This window comes from Perissodus microlepis, chromosome 17, assembly GCF_051167445.1.
Source record: "Perissodus microlepis isolate ML-2025 ecotype Zambia chromosome 17, ASM5116744v1, whole genome shotgun sequence".
Taxonomy (NCBI): Eukaryota; Metazoa; Chordata; class Actinopteri; order Cichliformes; family Cichlidae; genus Perissodus; species Perissodus microlepis.
The window spans coordinates 28408209-28426186 of NC_140477.1; the positions used below are offsets into that span (position 1 = coordinate 28408209).

General features: G+C 41.5%; 1 protein-coding gene across 2 annotated transcripts; it reads right to left on the bottom strand.

The window, feature by feature from the left end:
* Positions 1-912: 912 nt before the first annotated feature.
* b3galt2 (UDP-Gal:betaGlcNAc beta 1,3-galactosyltransferase, polypeptide 2) lies at positions 913-13902 on the bottom strand. Of its 2 annotated transcripts, none has more exons than XM_084910224.1 (2): positions 13048-13902; positions 913-3197 (listed from the first exon to the last, which is right to left on the bottom strand). In XM_084910224.1, exon 2 carries the CDS (start codon positions 2995-2997, stop codon positions 1666-1668), a length of 1332 nt encoding a protein of 443 aa, XP_084766350.1. In that variant the 5' UTR covers positions 2998-3197; positions 13048-13902; the 3' UTR covers positions 913-1665. The 2 variants fall into 2 exon arrangements, with proteins under 2 accessions (XP_084766350.1, XP_084766351.1); XM_084910225.1 differs by lacking the exon at positions 13048-13902 and adding an exon at positions 9957-13037.
* Between the last annotated feature and the right edge of the window lie 4076 nt (positions 13903-17978).

Below are 17978 nucleotides of genomic sequence, written 5' to 3' on the forward strand. Positions count from 1 at the left end.
CTGAAATGCAATCAGTCCACTTTTAATACTTAATATTTTCTAAATGAAAATTCAGATGAGCTGAATAGCAGTAAACTGTAATGCTAAATGATTTCTCTACATATCATTTGCTTCTAAGAGCAGGCATATACAGCTGGTGACAACCTGAATCATTGTTCCTTTTGACATATGATGCAATATTTCTATTCTGATGAAATTTGAAAATACCCCCCCACCCACAAGTGTGGTGGCTGTGAAAGATCAAATGCACTGCAGCTTAAGAAAGCATTTTTGGGGAGACATTAATGTGATGGAACGGCTGCGGTAGTAACAGTGCACTAAGACTCTTCAAAAAAGCAAAGGATTCATTGCTGTGAGGAAGAAAAAGATGCAACCTAATGTACGTTTTAATCTCAAGATTCAGACATACATGTTTGCTATTAGCCATTTACTGTCGCTTGTGATTTCCAAAACAGTTTCATCACGTTATTGTCTCCCCAGAAACATGTTCCTTGGGTTTGGTGAGTTTTTTTTTCTCATAAGTTTTTGTGGCATTTCATTAATTTCGCTTGTGTGTTTTTTTTCCATATGGTTTTCTTTGCTTTTAACTATTTTTCATGTGCTGTTTTGAGTTGCTGTGCATTTGAACTTTCACCGCCACTGTACATAAGGTACAGGGCTTATTGTATGGTTTGTGTGGACAAAGTGTGAAGCACAGGACATTGCAGTGAATAGATGTCCGCCCGATTGGATACATATGAAGGAAATTTAGTTATTTCTATTAGCAGAAATGTGTTCCATCCATTCGGTACTCTTTTTGATGCCAAGGCTCACTGTAGCTCCTCTGCTAACGTCCGCTGGTCCACACCACTTTACGTTCGACAGCTTAGGAAGAACCCCCGACAAAACAGACACACACTGCTGCACACAAAGTGATTTTGGAACGTTTAATCGTTTGCTGAAGTGCAGAGTCATAGTCAATGTAAAGCTTTAAAAAATACAATCTCAGTCATCTCTGATGTGATTCTGGGTGCGTTCATGTCGATCGTTTTAAATAAAATACAGTATATGACAGATAAACCTTCTCATTAGGGTGGTATTCATCGATAGATCTGGAAAGTAAACACTGAGAAACAGGGCAGCATAACTGGTCAACGTCAAAGGTTCATATCATTCATTCATATTTAGGTAGTATAACTTTTTGACATAGTACATGTACATTTCCCTTTGTCTTTGTAAACACATTTGTGTCTTAATGTTTTTCTTTTTTTTTTCTTTTGTTTTTTTTGTGTATTCGTAGAATGTGACATACAGTACTACCCTTTAGAGAAGAGCATAAATTACCACCTTTCTGTTGGCACCTGAATTATCATAAACACCGCTCTTGAGCTGCAGCTTTTTTTTCCTTTTTTTTTTTAGCACGCTCCATTTCACACAGAAATGTCCCCCATTCTCCCTTTTGGAAATAGCTCAATAGATTTACAATACATATTTTTTTCATTTTTTGATTAAAAAAATAGTTTGCATCAACTGTACACAATACCAAAAACAATGTGCTTATCCCCATAAGGTATAGTGCTGAGAGTTCAACATGCCCTTCACCATCTGTAGTTACACTGAGCTCTTCTATCCTTCCCACCTTTCTTCTTTTTTTTTTTTTGAGATGGGGTGTAATCGCAGGATCCATCACGGAGGCCTCTCTCCGTGGAACTTCCGGTGTCTGTGCCTGCCGCTCTTTTCCTTGGCCATGTTGATACAGGCGTTGTGCTTGTTGCTTTGCAAGTGGTTCCAGTACTTGATGAGTTCATTGGGTTGGAACTGATGGGATGTGATGAGGTGGCTGTACTTACAACTGGAGTAAGACACACGCCAGTGGTTGAAAAGGAACTCGTTGGGAGGGGGTGCTGGTTCGATGCGCAGCTTTGCCAGGCAGATTCCCACGTAAACATCCTCCAGGTGCAGCCTGCGTATGCTGAGCGAGGCCTGGTAGATCAGCTCGGCCATGTCCCCTGAGAACACGTACCCCGTGCCTGAGCAGAATATCGGGTAGCGCTCGCTTGGATACACCTCTGGTGGCATGTACCACTTGCTGTCTTTGTTTCGGTTTGGTGCATAGCCCCTCATCAGGTAGCCAGTGAAATACCTCTGCCTCGGAGGCATCTCAGGTTTCAGCAGCTTCTGGATGAGATATTCTGTATTGACAAACATGTCACTATCTGTCTTCATCACGTAGGAAGCATGTGGGCAATAGGTAGCTACCCAGTTCATGCCCATCAGAGTTTTGATGGTCAGGTTGTAGTAAGTGTCCTGATAGTCCTGTTGAATGATATCGTGGTAAACGCGGCTCTCTTCCTCGATTCTGCTCTGAAGGAGGGTGTCTGAACTCTTTCCTGTGCCGAGCAGGAAAAGACGGACAAACCCCAGGCCCATCGCCACGCTCTCGTTTCCCCATGTCTGGCGGATTGCATTGCGGGCATCGGCCTGTCCTGGCTCTGCAGCTATGAGCAGGATGAGAAAGGGTGTGCTGTCTCTGCACTTGAAGGGCTCGTTCAGGATGTATCGATAGGGCTGGGCGCTAAGCCTCCCGCCAACACCCATCTCCTTCTCTAGCGTGTTGTTAGTACTCATTGAGTCCCCGAGCCCCATTACACCCATTCTGGCTCCTCCACCTCCTCCTCCCCCCACGCCTGCTGCCTCTCCTGCTGCCCCCTCACCCTGCTGAGAGCTGAGGTTGAGGAGAGGTTTTGGTGCAACATTCCCTGTTTCCCTCCAAAGGCCCCTCAGGGAGTTGCTCTGGTTCGCCTCTCCCTTGGGGCTTCGGAGGCCCCTGACAGTGTAGGCAAGCGGGTTTTCGCGAGGCCCGCTGTGCCCTGGCAGCCAGTCTTGGTGGCTGAAAAATAAGAAAACGGCGAAGAGCAGGGCCAGTGAGACGAGCCCGGCCACGTGGGTCCGAAAGAGGGAGCGCTTGACGGTCCAGGTCATCTTGATGGGACAGCAGTGCCGCCGTCTCCACTGCATGATGCAGGTCGGGGTCGCAGGAGGCTGTTGCTGCTGCTCGAGAATGGGCGGCGGCGGCGGTCACATACAGTCACCGCAAACATGTGGTTGTCAACAATCAGAGGGTTATCTGAGCTGACAGACAGGTTGGAGTTAGCCTCCTGGTGGAGTCAGGGGAATGTCTGAACCCCCTCCGATGCAGCTTAGAGCAGGGTTAAAATCTGAAAAGAGAAAAAAAGGAGACTGAGAAAACAGCTTTGGAAGCAGCCCAAAAGCACCTCCTATTCACTGGCACAGAGCCACATGTTAGTTGTCTGAATTACAGGTGTGGTTTTTATTCTACTTGTGGGAAAGAACTGAACCTAATTATTAATTGTGCTTTGTTTTTCTCATGGCTTGTTTTGACACGCTCGAGTGATTTTGACTAAAAAACCCTCAGTTAGAGCTTTCTGTGGATGGAGGGTCCAATATGGCAAATGGCTCTCTCGGTAAGCTGACTTAACAGTTCAAAAGGAAGTAGCTGATTCATCGTGAGCACTGTTGTATCTTTGATTGGACAGGGACGAACAACACGGCAGGGCCTGGATGCTGCTCTGAAAATTATGCATACAGTGCATCTGTATGGTTGAAAAACAAGCACTCCCAGGTGTGTCTAGTTGCTGAGATACAGAACACATCCCGAATAACTCTATCTCATGGTTTACACAACTGACGGCCATAACTTTGCACAGTGACAGAAAATAAAGAGAATCAGGAATTCATCTCACGGTTAAACCCAGTTAAAATAGTCAAGACTGGTGGAAGCTACATTTTGGGCTGGCAAATTGGTGGTAGGCATGGTGAGATGGTGGTTTCTTTTTTCTTTGCATGTCATTACTCAGTTTAATGCCTGGGGCAAACTATAAATTGCAGGTTTGGCCCAACGTGGTGCCAGCTAACGCTACCCTGAGCCGCATGGGCAAGCAAGTGTCAACAGCCCCCCGCATCGCGTCAACAGCTAGGGAGGAGATGCATCTGTCAAAATGAGTTTTCAGGGTCCAGCAGGCAGCGGTGCCTAAGCCTGAGCCAGCCTCTGGCGATAACAGCCATCACCAGCCATTCACCTTCTACCTCCAGCTTATCAATGCTGCCTACTGTCTAGCTGCGATCACCCAGGCTGCTTGAGGTTGGAACATGGAGACGTACAGTATAAGGAGAGGACAGATAAGGAAACAGGCAAACAGTGTGGACAAAAATCTACGTGATTATGTGTGCTGTCCAACAGGACGTTGTGCACCAAGAGAGACATAATGGCGAATGCACAGAATGCAACTGACAGATGAGCCACTTAGAAAACTCTATGCCAGGGGTGACAAATTCAAGGTCCGCTGGCCAGAATCGGCCTGGGAAAGCCTCAAATCTGACTCTTTTGTTAATCCTGTGAATTAACAAAAAGTTTAAAGTATTTATAATTACAGGAAAGTCTAGGCAAGGACAACCCAGAACTACTTCTGTTATTTTTACACATTTATTTCCAATACTGACATATTGTTCATTTACTACAGCAGCCTTTCTTTGTCATATACAAAAAACCAAGACATAAAGTTGAAAATGCCCATCTTTTTTCCCTATATTAAGATATTTTACAGATTAAATGTGTAATTAAAAGGCTTTACACTGACTGACACTTAAGATCAAAGTACGCTGTATGTGGTTCATGATCTAAAAGGCTCTGTAAACGCACTGTTCTGAAGCAGGATTTACCTAAAAAGATTTTGGTATACACGCACCAGCTCAGCGAGTCACCGAGGCAAACAGTCAGCTTGCACAAAAACAGCATTTACTATGCAATATAGTCAATCATATGGATAGCAAACAGCACACATGCAATCATTTTTGATGGGATCACTGATAGACAAACCCAGAATATAATGCCGACAAGATTTAATGATACACACAGCAAATACGCTACACACATAATCAGATCTGTGTACACACACAGACAAAAGATGCATGTGTACATCACACATAATTATATTCACACTTGACGCAAACATCATCACTGCTGTCCACGTTAACTAACACACACACACACACACACTCATGCTGGCAGTAGACACATCACTAGAGAAAACAGAATATGCCAGCAGAAACTTGGAGGTTGTACTAGACTCTGGTGAATATTAATGTAACAGCAGTGTAGCAGTCTAGAATCCACTTTTGCTTCCTGTGTGTGTTAATTTACTGCCTGCCTGCATTGCCTTTCTTGTTTGTTTGCTTGCTTTTTAATAATTTGAGATACGAAACAATGGAGCAATAATTTTTGCAAATGCTACATGCCAGCTTGCTAAGAGAGAGTGTTTTTTTTTCTAAATCTAAACTTGCAATTTTCAGTTTCCTGCTATGTTTGCTCATTCATCATGACAACTGACAAGGAACACGATAACCTTTTCAGGCGAGTGTGCTTACCCAGCTCAAGCAATTACAGGAGAATGAGAGAGGCCAGGGCCGGCTTTGTTTTAAAGGTTAACGTACTTTACATCGAAGCACATCCAGCACTTGAGAGATTTCTGCTGTCAGCTAAATGAGCATGTAGTTCCATGAGCTCTGATGAAGAGTCCACACACAGAGGCGCATACACATAAAAATAAGCATGTACGCACGGACACACACGCGAAATCTGACATCTATCCCACCCACGCGCTTACAACCCTCAATGGATTTCTGACGTTGTTTTGGATCTAAATGCCAATTTCACCAGGGGATCAGGCATCCATTTTTAATTTTTAGCAGTGCAATTTAATCTGCCAATGCCTTTCCTCATTAATTCATTTTCTTGCCTCCCATCAATGTCCCTTCTATATAAACCAATTAGTTACAATAGTGCTAATTAAAGCCCCAGCGTTTCAGCAGGGGTCAATAGTCAGAATGACGCCTGGGGGAGTGGCACTTTGGTAACATACTAAGCATACATTGTAGTGCCTTTTCTCTCAGCCTTAAAATCAGCAGGAAGAAGCTCCCAAGGTTCACGCACCAATCACCACGGTTTGCTTTCTTTGCTTCACTGGAACCAGTCCGACTGATTATGTGGTTCATTTGACATTCCTGTTTCCTTTAATAACACCAGCCTTGAAGCAACCACTACATTTATGATTTATTTTAATGCTAAACTAATGTTACGCCATACTGCCTTCATTGGAGTAAAGAAAGCTCAGGCTCTCTAAAAAGAGCCATCAAAGGCTAAACAACATCGACAAACAAATCCTGAGTGTTGTGGTTGAATGAGATATAACTTGTATGGAAAAACTAGTCTTGTGAAACAATGTTCTTTGGACAGAGAAGACCAAACTAGAGATGTCTGGGCATAATGCACAGGGCTGCGTTTTGCAAAAACCAAAAACAACAAATCGGCACAAACACCTCATTCCAACTTGCAAGCACAGTGGTGGAGGGGTGACATGGCTTATTTTGAAGGCACGGGAACTGGGCACCTTGCAGTCAATGAATCAAACACGAACTTGTCTGTAGACGAAAGTAGATCAGCTACAGCTTGACTGAAACTGGTTCATGCAACAAGACAGTGGTCCCAAGCATACCAGCAAGCCTATAACAGAATGGCTGAAAAATAGCCCCCCCTCCGAGTTGCAATGACCCAGACAAAGTCCACAAATACTATGGCAAGAGCTTAGGTCACCTGTGCATCTAGAATGCCTGTAAACATAAGTGAACTGAACCTAAATTGTCTTTCCCTTCCTTCCCCAACCAGTCGAAGCAGGTTACTAAAACCCCTCACTTAACCTTTTTCTACCAGAAGTCTTTTCCTGTTAACTCCCTCTCAACTGTGACCAAGAGTTATCATTCTCACATTCTTTGTTCTGTTTAATACCATAGGGTGATGACTGCGACTGTACAAAAGAGTGCTACTGTATACACATTAAACTGAGGGTAACTGCAACTGAGTAACTTATTCTAAAACATTTGAAAATTGAAGTGGCAAAAATGTTGAAATACTTTTGTCTTACTTAGTTTCAGTAATGCTCAATTGTACCTGAATGGCACTTTTACTTGAAAAGACACTCAAAATAATTAATCCTCAAATTACTTCAATTTCCTGTCCTGTAACTGAATTGCCTCATCACTTAAGCTTTAACTCCATAAAGTCAGTACTATTTTAACTGCAGTTCTTTTTGACTGAACTAAATTAGACTCACTAGTCATGGATGTTCTTCATAACAACTGAGTCACACATGGCAAATCCACCTCAGCTTTTAATACTTTTTTTCTCCTTTTTAAATTCATTTTCTAATGAAGTCACCATTTAAAATGCAGACACGTAATCTCAATATGATCTCCTCGATCATGGACCTTCATCTATAAAGCCCTCCTTTTGGCATCAAGTTTGACAATACCATCAGTAAAGTATCCAGCACAATATAGTCCATCATTTCCATTTCTGGTATCATAGCCAAACTAATGGCTATGAAAAGCCAATCCTAACTTAAGCATCTCCCTTGCAGCTTTTTAAAATTAAAATTTGCCATTTTCTATTGTTTTCTTTCTTTATAGCTATCTTTCTATAAACTGCACAGAACTGTTTTTTCTGCCACTGTAGTTTGGCTCTTACAGCAATGATGCTCAGGATCATCTGCTGAGTTCACCATAAAAAACAAACAAAAAACATGAAAGCATTCGTCCTTGTCATAATCCAGAGCTTCCCAAAGTATGCCCCCCCCCCCCCCCCCATGAAAAGGGAAAAAAAAAACAAAACGCTTGGCCACTGCTAGCACAGCTATCTTCCCTTTGCTTTCACCTGCACAAATGCCAAGGTAGGTCTCCCCTGCATAACTGGTTTTCCCTGCGTCGGTAGCACGCACTGGGCTCTCCAAATCACGGACAAACAGTATCCTACATTCTTGATTTTTAGTTTACAAACACTTGTTGTAATGACTAACTACTCCTGACATTTTGGAGATGTTAGCTCTTTGTACAGTAAAGTTACAGTGGGATACAAATAATATCAGGCTGATCCTGCCACGATTTGTTCCTCCTGTCTAAATCACGGACTAACAGTATCCCACAGTTGTTTATGTTTTTGAACCCATTTTGCACAGAAAGGCATTTTTTGAAAATTGTATTGATAGCAATGTTGAATATTATTACACAGGAAACAAACAACTACACGTAAAATAATTACACCGTGGCGCCTCTGCCTTTCTAAATGGAGGGACGGTAACTGCGTGTGTGTATGTAAGTGTGTAAAAGTTTGGGAACCACTGTGACATAATCAGTTCCTCACAGCAGCACTCCACTTCAAGAACCTGTCATTTCATTCTCAGCCTTTTGTTTACCATCTGATTGCAGTGAATAGTTCAACATGTAAATCCAAGAATACTAGTAACTTGAGGACAGGGGTGGTGTTCATCCCTATTCTAATTTCCACACTGTTGTTCTATTTCTGAATGGCCAGCTGGCAGCTTTACTTTTGTTATATTTACCAAAGTGAAAAGCAGGGTTTTCACAATATTGAGAAAACTGCATTTCTTTAAATAAAAATTATTAAAATAAATTGCGTCTTAACTAGTGATGAACCAAAAACTAGTTTCAAGCTCAAACTTTTCTTTACAAAACAAACCCTGACAGCCAAGATCTTTTTGTTGTTGTCTTTTTTCACATTTTTGCCAAGAAAACAAATTAATTCATCCATCTAGTAGATTTTAGCTTGCTTTGATCAACTTCAAATTATTTTAATTTATCCTTTAAACTATGACAGGCATTGATCTATCCCTTTGTTAAATCTGATGTCGTTAGCCATTTCCCAGTCCAATGCTGCTTCAGTTCTCCAAATCAATCAAACTCTGAGCCACCACTCAGAGAGAAAAATCTTTTCAGCCATAATAAAATGATCACTGCGGCTGTTCTCCCAGATATTACAGTTAAGTTTACATTCAAGGGTTCAGTCGAGTTGGACGTTAACAGGAAGCTATCTCACTGGTTTCTAACTAAAGATGAGATACCAGGTTCTGACCAAAGTATGTCTAAAATACTAAACAGAAAACACATTAGCTGTGACATTTAAAGGGTTAGTCAAGCTGGGCCAGCTTACATATAATGATGTGCCACATGGTGGCTAGCTACATAGCTATGTTTAGGCTAATATAAATACATTAGCACAGGGATGATAAGAAGTTTTTTCCCAAAAGCTTATATCAGCTGTCTCTAATGGGCCATCATGTGGAAAACTTCAGCCAAGAGATGAGCCAACCTCAACACCAGGCTGATCACTAATATGTTTCTATGGTGGGCTGTGCAGCAAATGAAAAGCAAGTGAATAAAAAAACCTGAAGAGACTAAGAATTCAATCCAGTTCAGTTAAGGTTTATTTATGTAGCACGAAATCAGAATAGCACCCCCGTCAAGGTACTTTGTACTGTAAGGTAAAAACCCTGCAGTTCTGGAGAAAAATGGCAACAATCAATGTCTCTCCTATGAGCAAGCACTTTCCAACAGTGGTGAGGAAAAACTCCCTTATAACAAGAAGACACGTCCTGTAGAACCAGGCTCTGAGAGGGGAAGCCACCTGCCACCATCAATTGGTGGTTAGGGGAAGGAGAAAAGAAATAAAGAGAAGAGAAAAATGACAGAATAGCAAAACCTCAAAAAATAGACTTAACCTCCTAAGACCCGAACTCTTCCACGGCATGCATTTTTAATTATTCTTTGATATTTGGGCTGATTGGGACCTGATGAATGTAAAAACAAACAATTACCAGATTTTTTTTTTTTTACCTAATTTTTGTTTCTAAGAAAAATGAGAGCCACAAATGAGGATATTCGTTTAAAATTTTGATAGAACAGTAGCAGTATAATGTCCTCGTAAGTGGATATCAGGCCCTTGTAGAGCAAAATTTAGTATTTTGGTCTAAATAACCCAAAATGTGATGTCCACATATGTGGACGTCAGGTCCTAGGAGGTTAAGAAGCAAAAAGACACTTTCACTTACTCTGCAGTAACAGCTGTTACGTGGAATATCTGGAAAGGAAGAATCTCCACCAACTGACTTGTTGCGCCAGTGGCATCCTGTTACAGTAACACACTCAAACTCAGTGAGTACTTTAGAACAACAATTTATTTGACAAATGTTTGTAGAAGGCAAGAGTGCATGTTGTAGAACTGAATCTAGATGTGCAAATACATTTATGAATTCTATTCAAATTCCATTTGTTTGACAGTCTACCAAAAAAATCTTCCCAAGGACTATCAGTCAACTGCACATCTAACCTTGGATGGAAAACACAGTGTCACCAAAATAAAGGTCAGAGAAAGATTAAAAACAGACACACGCACACACACACACAGAGACACACACAATAAAATAAACTAAAACAGAATAAAATAAAAGTGCTATATGGAAATTAAACGCTGTTCTTCAGCTATAGAACAGAGTTTAATATACTCAAACAGACACTGAAATAAAAAATAGTCTGAGTTTTAAATGAAACCATCTTCAGGTTACTGCTTTTCATATCCCCTTTAATATGCTGCTTCTTCTCAACACATCTGTCTGAGTCTAATCTGCTAGTATACAAATAAAAAAATAATAATAATAATTTTTAAAATTCATGTGATACAATTTTTTTTAATTTCAATACTGGATTAAAGAGCTGGCACACAGTGTATGCTGCTCCTTAATTTCACTGTTTTCTTTTGTCTCTGTCTATAAATCCAAGTGTCCTCTGTCAGTAACGCTTTACTCAAAAACAAAGGTTCCTGTGATATATTTAGTTACGTGGACGAGTCGTTTTATCTGTAGAATATTGATAAGGTTAAAACCCAAATACAAAAGAAGGAAATTTGGCATTTGTTTACTGGTTTAAAAATAAACCTGCCTTGTATCTTTACCCCCGCCAAAAGTAAAAGATTGTCCTGATGTTTTAAATAATCCACAGACTTGCTGTCCAAGAACTAAAGAAAAAGGATAATTTTCAGACCCTTTGAAAACGTTGTTTGCTGTCTGACTCAGCCTGAAAAGGGCCGGCAGGATAGGGAGGGTTGAGTTCTTGCTAAGTGTTGCACAACAGATGAGACGCTCTGGATGGCCAGCTGCGTTTTATTTTTTTTTTTAATATCCTTCATGACTAGAGCCCGGTCAAATGTGGGCCAGGCCGCTTGAGCCCTTCCATCACACGACATAGCCATATCTGATCCTTATCAGGTCAGCTGACCCAAATTACAAACTTCTCTGGTATCTAATCAAGAAGTGTTATTCATATTCTGGTTTTAAGATAGCCATTTCTTTAAACTGACTTTCATTAATCATATAACTGATAAATACTGTAATATAAATGTTTTTTGATGCAAAAAAATGTTTCATAACAAGATAAATTGTTAATGTTTACAATTTCCCCCAAACTGCAGGTAGTTCTCTCAGGCAAACAACTGGAAATAAAACGCTGTGCTGTTAGGAAGCGGTGCAAATAATTCACTGAAAATGACTCGCTAGCACACGAATCTTTACCTGACATATTTCACCATGCAAACAAAAGTAGGGGCAACAGACAAATATCAGATGTTACTTACATCATTTTCTAGTAAATGTATAAATTCAGCAGACAGCAGGACCTCAGACTCTGTTCTCTCTTTCAATCATCTCCATTTTCATTTTCCCCATAACTGCCTTGATCCTTTGCTCATACCGGGGCTGCTGGTTTGTGGTTGGCTCTGAGCTCTGGGTTTGCTTTAGTCACTTTTCCTTTGTTAGCTTTTTTAAAACAACCATGTTTAAGCGTCTGTTTGTTGCTACAGACAGTTTACTTTTTTTGAATCTTTGTCTTTTGCTCACAGTGAGGAACTTCCACACTAACGTAACCTCAGCTTGTGGCTGCGAGTGTGGAAATCGGCCGATTCTGACCAATGCATCTTATTTCTCAGTCTACTGTGACATTAAACAGATTCTCTTTAGATGTTTCAAAGCTGATTGGATTAAAAAAAAGTGATTTGAAAAAACGGATTATTTTCAAACATACATCAGCGTTCTGAACTCCACAGATGTAATCCAATTTCGTGTAAACTGAACCTTTACCACATACACTGTAGACATGCAGTAAACATTTAGACTTGCTTGGTCTTTAAATAGCTTTAGGTCTGAGTAATGGCAGTGACAACAGAAAGTATTGAGCAGCCTTTGGACTTTGACTTGGACTCCCGACCTTTTAGGGAATCAAGCTTTGGCATCCAGGACCCACCGCAGCTGTAAATGTTATGCTACAGCATCGCACTTCTCTAAGTGAGTGACAGACACAGAAAGTGTTATCCACTTCCGTTAATTGTGCTATCTTAAAACTATTACTGCTGTATTTACCTCTCACAGTACTAACGCCCTGCACATGTTCTCTTCCCTTGGACTCTTTTTGAGGACTCGTTCAGACGCCACTGTAATAAATTATAAGGGGGTTTGAAAATTAGACCCTATTAAAGTTTCATAGTCTGGTGGTCAGAGTGAACACCCTGACGGGGGAGGTTAGCCTTTTTTTCCCTCTCCGTCTCAGCATTTAGCAGATATCCACCAACTATGCACGGTCTTCAGTGCCCAAAAACGCTCAGGCAGCTCGACATGATGAAGTGGATAAAAAACCCCGTTAATTGAACTGGATCGATGGAAAGTCCCTGGCCTTGCCTCTTGGCAGGTCTACAGAGGGATTTCCTAAACTTGATTTTTATGGAGACTAATATAGCATGCACTACTGACCCCTTTTGCTGACACTGTGCCTCCAGGAATGTCACACAAAAACCAGGCAAGTGGACAACATTCATTCTTAGGGGAAGAAATAATAGTGGAATTAAAATAAGTGGTCCTCTGGTACACCTTCCCCGTGGGGTGGGGGGGAAGAGGGGCTTCTGGAAAGTATCTGACGGAGACGAGATGCATGATGTTGGGACAAAGGTGTGTGGAGAAATTGATTGATGGCTAGATTGGTACTCGTCAAGGCTGCTGGGGAAGAAAGGTGGATGTAATGGAGGGGAGAGGAGGGCGGGGAAGGCTAAATGAATAATGAGGATGTGGGGGGACCGATGAGACGTGCAGGGCTGCCTACCTCCTCCTCCTCATGCTGCTGCCGCTGCGGTGGCTGATGGGGCTGCGGTCGGCTGAGGGAGAGCAGGGACCCCGGTGCCTGCACTCGCCATCACCGTCTCTCAGGACTGGAAACAATCTGGGCTTTAGTTCCCTTCCCCCTGTTTTTCTAATCGCACTGACACCTTCGATGCGTAAGGTCCCTCCTCCTCGTCCTCATCCCCACAAGCTCAACAAACCTGCGGGTTTTGGTTCTCCTCCTGCTGCGACTCCCCCTCTCCTTCCTCTCCTGTCTTGCGCCTGGTGCCCGCTCTACACTGCTGCCCTCTACTTCATTTACGTATCCCCTCACCTTTCTGTTTCTGCGTTGTTTTCTGATTTTATCCAAGTTTGGCCCGCTGCTCGGATGTGTTATTTCATGTCAGAATGAACGCAAGAACACCACAGCATCCCCGCCCCGCACAGCTATCGGGGAGCCCGCTGAAAAGCGACAGAGCAGCAGGAGTACGGCTGGTACTTCACGATGCTCGGAAAGCTGGTGTTAGGCAGAAGGGGAGTAATAAAAAATGATCAGAATAGGAAAAAATATATATAATCTTCCATATATAAGTCCAATCACAGCCAAAACATGTTCCCCGAGTCCTGGAGTGGGAAACGGAAACAACAACTCATCTACCTTCACCTCCCTGCTTCGGTTTTTCAGTCCGCACCTTCTTGTTTTTTCCTTCTCCTGTGCTCCGTCTCGGAGCGACCCGGTCGAGGTACCTACTGGCCCGGGGAAGCTGGCTGTCAGACACCTCTACACTGACAGAACTCTCCCACGTCACCGCATTCTTAGCGGAGCATCTCACGTGACCCACTTCAGTCACTCATGCTACCTTCAAGGATCGTGGGTGAAAAAATGTCCTCCCTGTATGCTCCCTCTCTCTCTCTCACTCACACACACTCACACACACACACACACACACACACACACACACACACACACACACACACACACACACACACACACACACTATTAACCCCGATTCTTTTGTCCCCATGATAGAACAGAGAAAACCGACTCATAGTGCGTTAAAACATTTATATTTCTTTTATTCAATCATCTTCCGGAAGAGAGAGACCCCTGCACAGCCCAAAACGCCAGTTGCAGGATCTCTAACATTAGAATCAAAACCTGTGCCTCATATAGGTGTTATTTTGGTACTTTACACGTCACACACTTTCAAACATTGCTTATATGGCAAAGTTTCTCTTTTCTGTGTCTTATCTATTAATATGCCTGTGCACTAAAACTTACTGTTTTTCAGTCTGGCTGAGCACTTAGTTTATGAGTCAAAAGTGGCCTTGCTTTACAAACCTTCATGATTAAAGTACATAAAACAATATAATGAGAAAATAAGGATACTAAGAATATTAATTACATGACAACACACACACACACACACACACACGCACACACACACTCTGCGTTCCAGCAAACACTCTTACAATTAAAACGTAATCAAGCCATGCTGCATTCATATTGTTATTTGACAATTTAGGGAACAGTTTTCTTCATCTTTCAGTTTGGGGGTATAATCAAACTGATAACTGAAGTTTTTAGAAATTTTATTTTCATCTTGCCACACAGTGGAAATGCTGTAGACATGTTATGGCAATAATGTTTCATCTTTTAACGAGGCAGGTGTTTTGGCTGTAATTAAATGGCTGAACTAAGCCATTGTTTGCTGAAGCCCCAATCGTGATGCCTCAAGGCCATTATTATGGCCTTTGTTATCTTTGTGTTTTGAAATAGATTGTGATAAGTGATATGGGTTGAAGAATGATTGTAACAGATGTGCTATGGAGCCGATGGTCCTAAACTCATAAACTGATGATCATAAAATATAGAGGTAGACAAATTAACCCTATTGGTTGGTGAAGTCCATTATTGAGCATAAAGAGGAGCATTTTCGCTGCTCAGACACTCATGCTGTGTCATAAAAAATTGAAAAATTAAGTCTATTTTGTAAGCCTTGGTCATACTATGTTTCAAAATGGATATTTATCCATAGTATCCTAATTAATTAATTAGGAATGCAGTTGTACAGTCTTCAGGAAAACACCCCTCTGCTCTTTTTCATTTTGACCTCAGTAAACTCTTTATTGATGAGTAATGTGTCTCAATCTCTAGTTTGAAGTCTTATTTCAGGACATTCATTTCATTAAGTAGGATTTAAGGTATGCCTGCCTTGGTATCTTGGGAAGTCACCACAATATGAAGATGCAATATTTCTCAGCAAAACACCAAAGAAAACTTTCTACTGGACCCTGAACAATGAGACTTTAGCAACCAATGAGTGATGTCACTTTGACCACATCCATCTTTTACTATCATTTTATGACATTAACATTAAATACGATTATTTTTGTGGAATGGCATGTAATGGGAAATCATTTATATTTGGACTAAATTCTCAAGGAGTCTGTATATTTTTTTCTACCTGTAGTGCAGCAGCTATGCATTTCATTAAAGCTGCAATCCAATTACAAAACCTCATGTAAAAAGTGGAAGCGCACATAAAGAAATCTGACAAAGAACAGGAAATCAAATACGATGTATCTGAGTCGGGAATGTGCAGTTGTGGTTTTTTTTTTTTTTGCAAGTTTTCTCTTTGTTTAGATCCATCTGGGTGACAAGGTGCACATTTGATTATCAAGGCAAAGAAAATCATTCTTGCTTCTTGCTTTCTTCTGATCCATTTATCATCCTTACAATGTTTGAGAAATCAAGAATGATTCCAAGTATCCGGTGAATTGGTGACAGATGTAATTTAAAAACCAAAAAAGACCTCCCAACAACCCAAAGCTTAGTTCTTCCATTTTTCCCATCCGCTTGAATGCAACATCACTCCCTTCTCTCATTTCGCTCCCCCTCCTTCACAACCCACCACCCTGCTCCCGCTCTGTGGGCGGAAAAAGGGGGATTTAACTCGGTAAGAGCATGGTGGCCAGTGGTTGTCTGGTAACAGCTGGATTTGCCTCCATTGTGCTCTTTGTTTAACTCTGCCTGCAATGGTCCTCCCTGGACAGCGCCCTTCTGATTCCAACTGTAAATTAAAAAGGCATCTTTTGCCCCGTCTGCTACATTAGTAATGCATTATGCACACATGATTACCAACTAAATTTAGCATGCTTTTCACATCTAGACTAAGAACAAAACACACACACACACACTTGCACGAAAAACAAAACAACATGTGCTCCCCTGCAGATGACAGCACAGACTTCCTGCCTCCACTTCATGAGTCTGAAACCCTACCTGCCTCATTAATGACCTAAAGACAATGCAAGACCCTTCATCAACCCTCAGTCCTGTTTACACTCATCCACCTCAAAGGACCAGTGTGTTTCCTGATAGGGGATGAAAGCAAGCTCGCCTCTCTCCCTCTCTCAGTGGAAGTGGACCAGATGGAATTATAGCTCGTGCGAAAAGCAGCTCACCACCGCTCACCAGAGGGAGAGCGGCCTCTCGCAAGCACTGTAAATATTGTAAGGTACACTGCAGCACAGGAGCACCGGTGACTGAATAATTAATAGGAGCTGTGTCTTTGACAGAAATATTTTGGAGGCCATTAGCTCTGCTACCTGGCCAGTGAGAACATATTTGTCAAACGAAAGCAATGCCGAGGTGGTGATTGATTTCCGGTGGCTGCCAGGTTAGAGGCAGCGTGCCTTTGTACATTAATATCATGTGGCATCTATCACAGGTCACTTCCTCAACTCATCTAGTCTTGGCTACCCTGCAAAGACTAGCGTTTCAAAATGTAAATTGTCGTCATTAATTGCCAGGTACCCCCGGGGGCATCTTGGAATGCCTGTTCGGGTGTGTTCCACACAGATATACACTCACACAAATGCATGCTTTTATGGTGTTTTTACATTTCTTAGAAATGTCTCGTAGTCATTTCTTTATAAACCATTCATGTCCGTACAATTCACAAAATATATATATTTTTTAAAAAGCAGATAATGAGACAAACCATTTTTAACTTATTAATGAATTAATTAAACAAAAAAAACAACAAAACAAAACAACCCACTGCTATAAAACAACAACAACAACAAAAGTGAAGCCAACTTTCTTTTCTGTGCAAAAACCCCAAGATCAAACACAAACGACCAAACATTTAACTAGCGGCCTGGGAACCCTTTCACATTTGAATAATTTCTCATTTCTATGCTTTGAGTCATGGTCAGTTCGCCATAATGGCTAGTTCTGGAAGGAAATGCTAAATGACATGGAGAATAATGCAGCTATATCTACCTTTTTACTCTGTGAGTTTACTCATTTGATGAATCAATTGTTTTTTTTTCTTTGTTCTAAAGCGTTTTAAAGTGCGTTTGCCTCGTGCTGCCCCGTACTTTACATTCTCTCTTTTTTCCCCCTTTTCTGTCTGACACTGCTGGGGAAAGAACGGGTTGGTTATCTTGAAGCGACGCCTTTTACGAAATGCAGTCTCAGATGAAATGCGAGCTGTTATTGCTTCTCTTAAAGAGTGCAGTCGCAATATCCTGTGGCAGAGCCTCAAGTACAGGCAGGGCTGTCAGGGAATATTTTCGCCTTGAGTCAGACTCAAGTCTCTTGTTCACAGTACAGATCCTGGGGGTCAGCTCTGTTACAGAAGAGGGCACATTACAAAGAATGAATTGCTTCGATTTCATAGTATCTCAGAAAGTTTGAAATTACACTATTAAAATGTGACTTTTTCCATTCAAATCATCAGGACAAAGTGACTAAAATATCTGCTTCCATTGCACATGAAATCCATAAATGTTAATTTTAGTTTAAATCGAGTAAATTCTTTACACAAATCCCACATATGGCACAAAGAGGAGGAAAAAGGGGGAAAAAGAATTCCTAAAATGTCGCAACAGATGCATTTGGCCACATTGATGACAAAGGCAAAA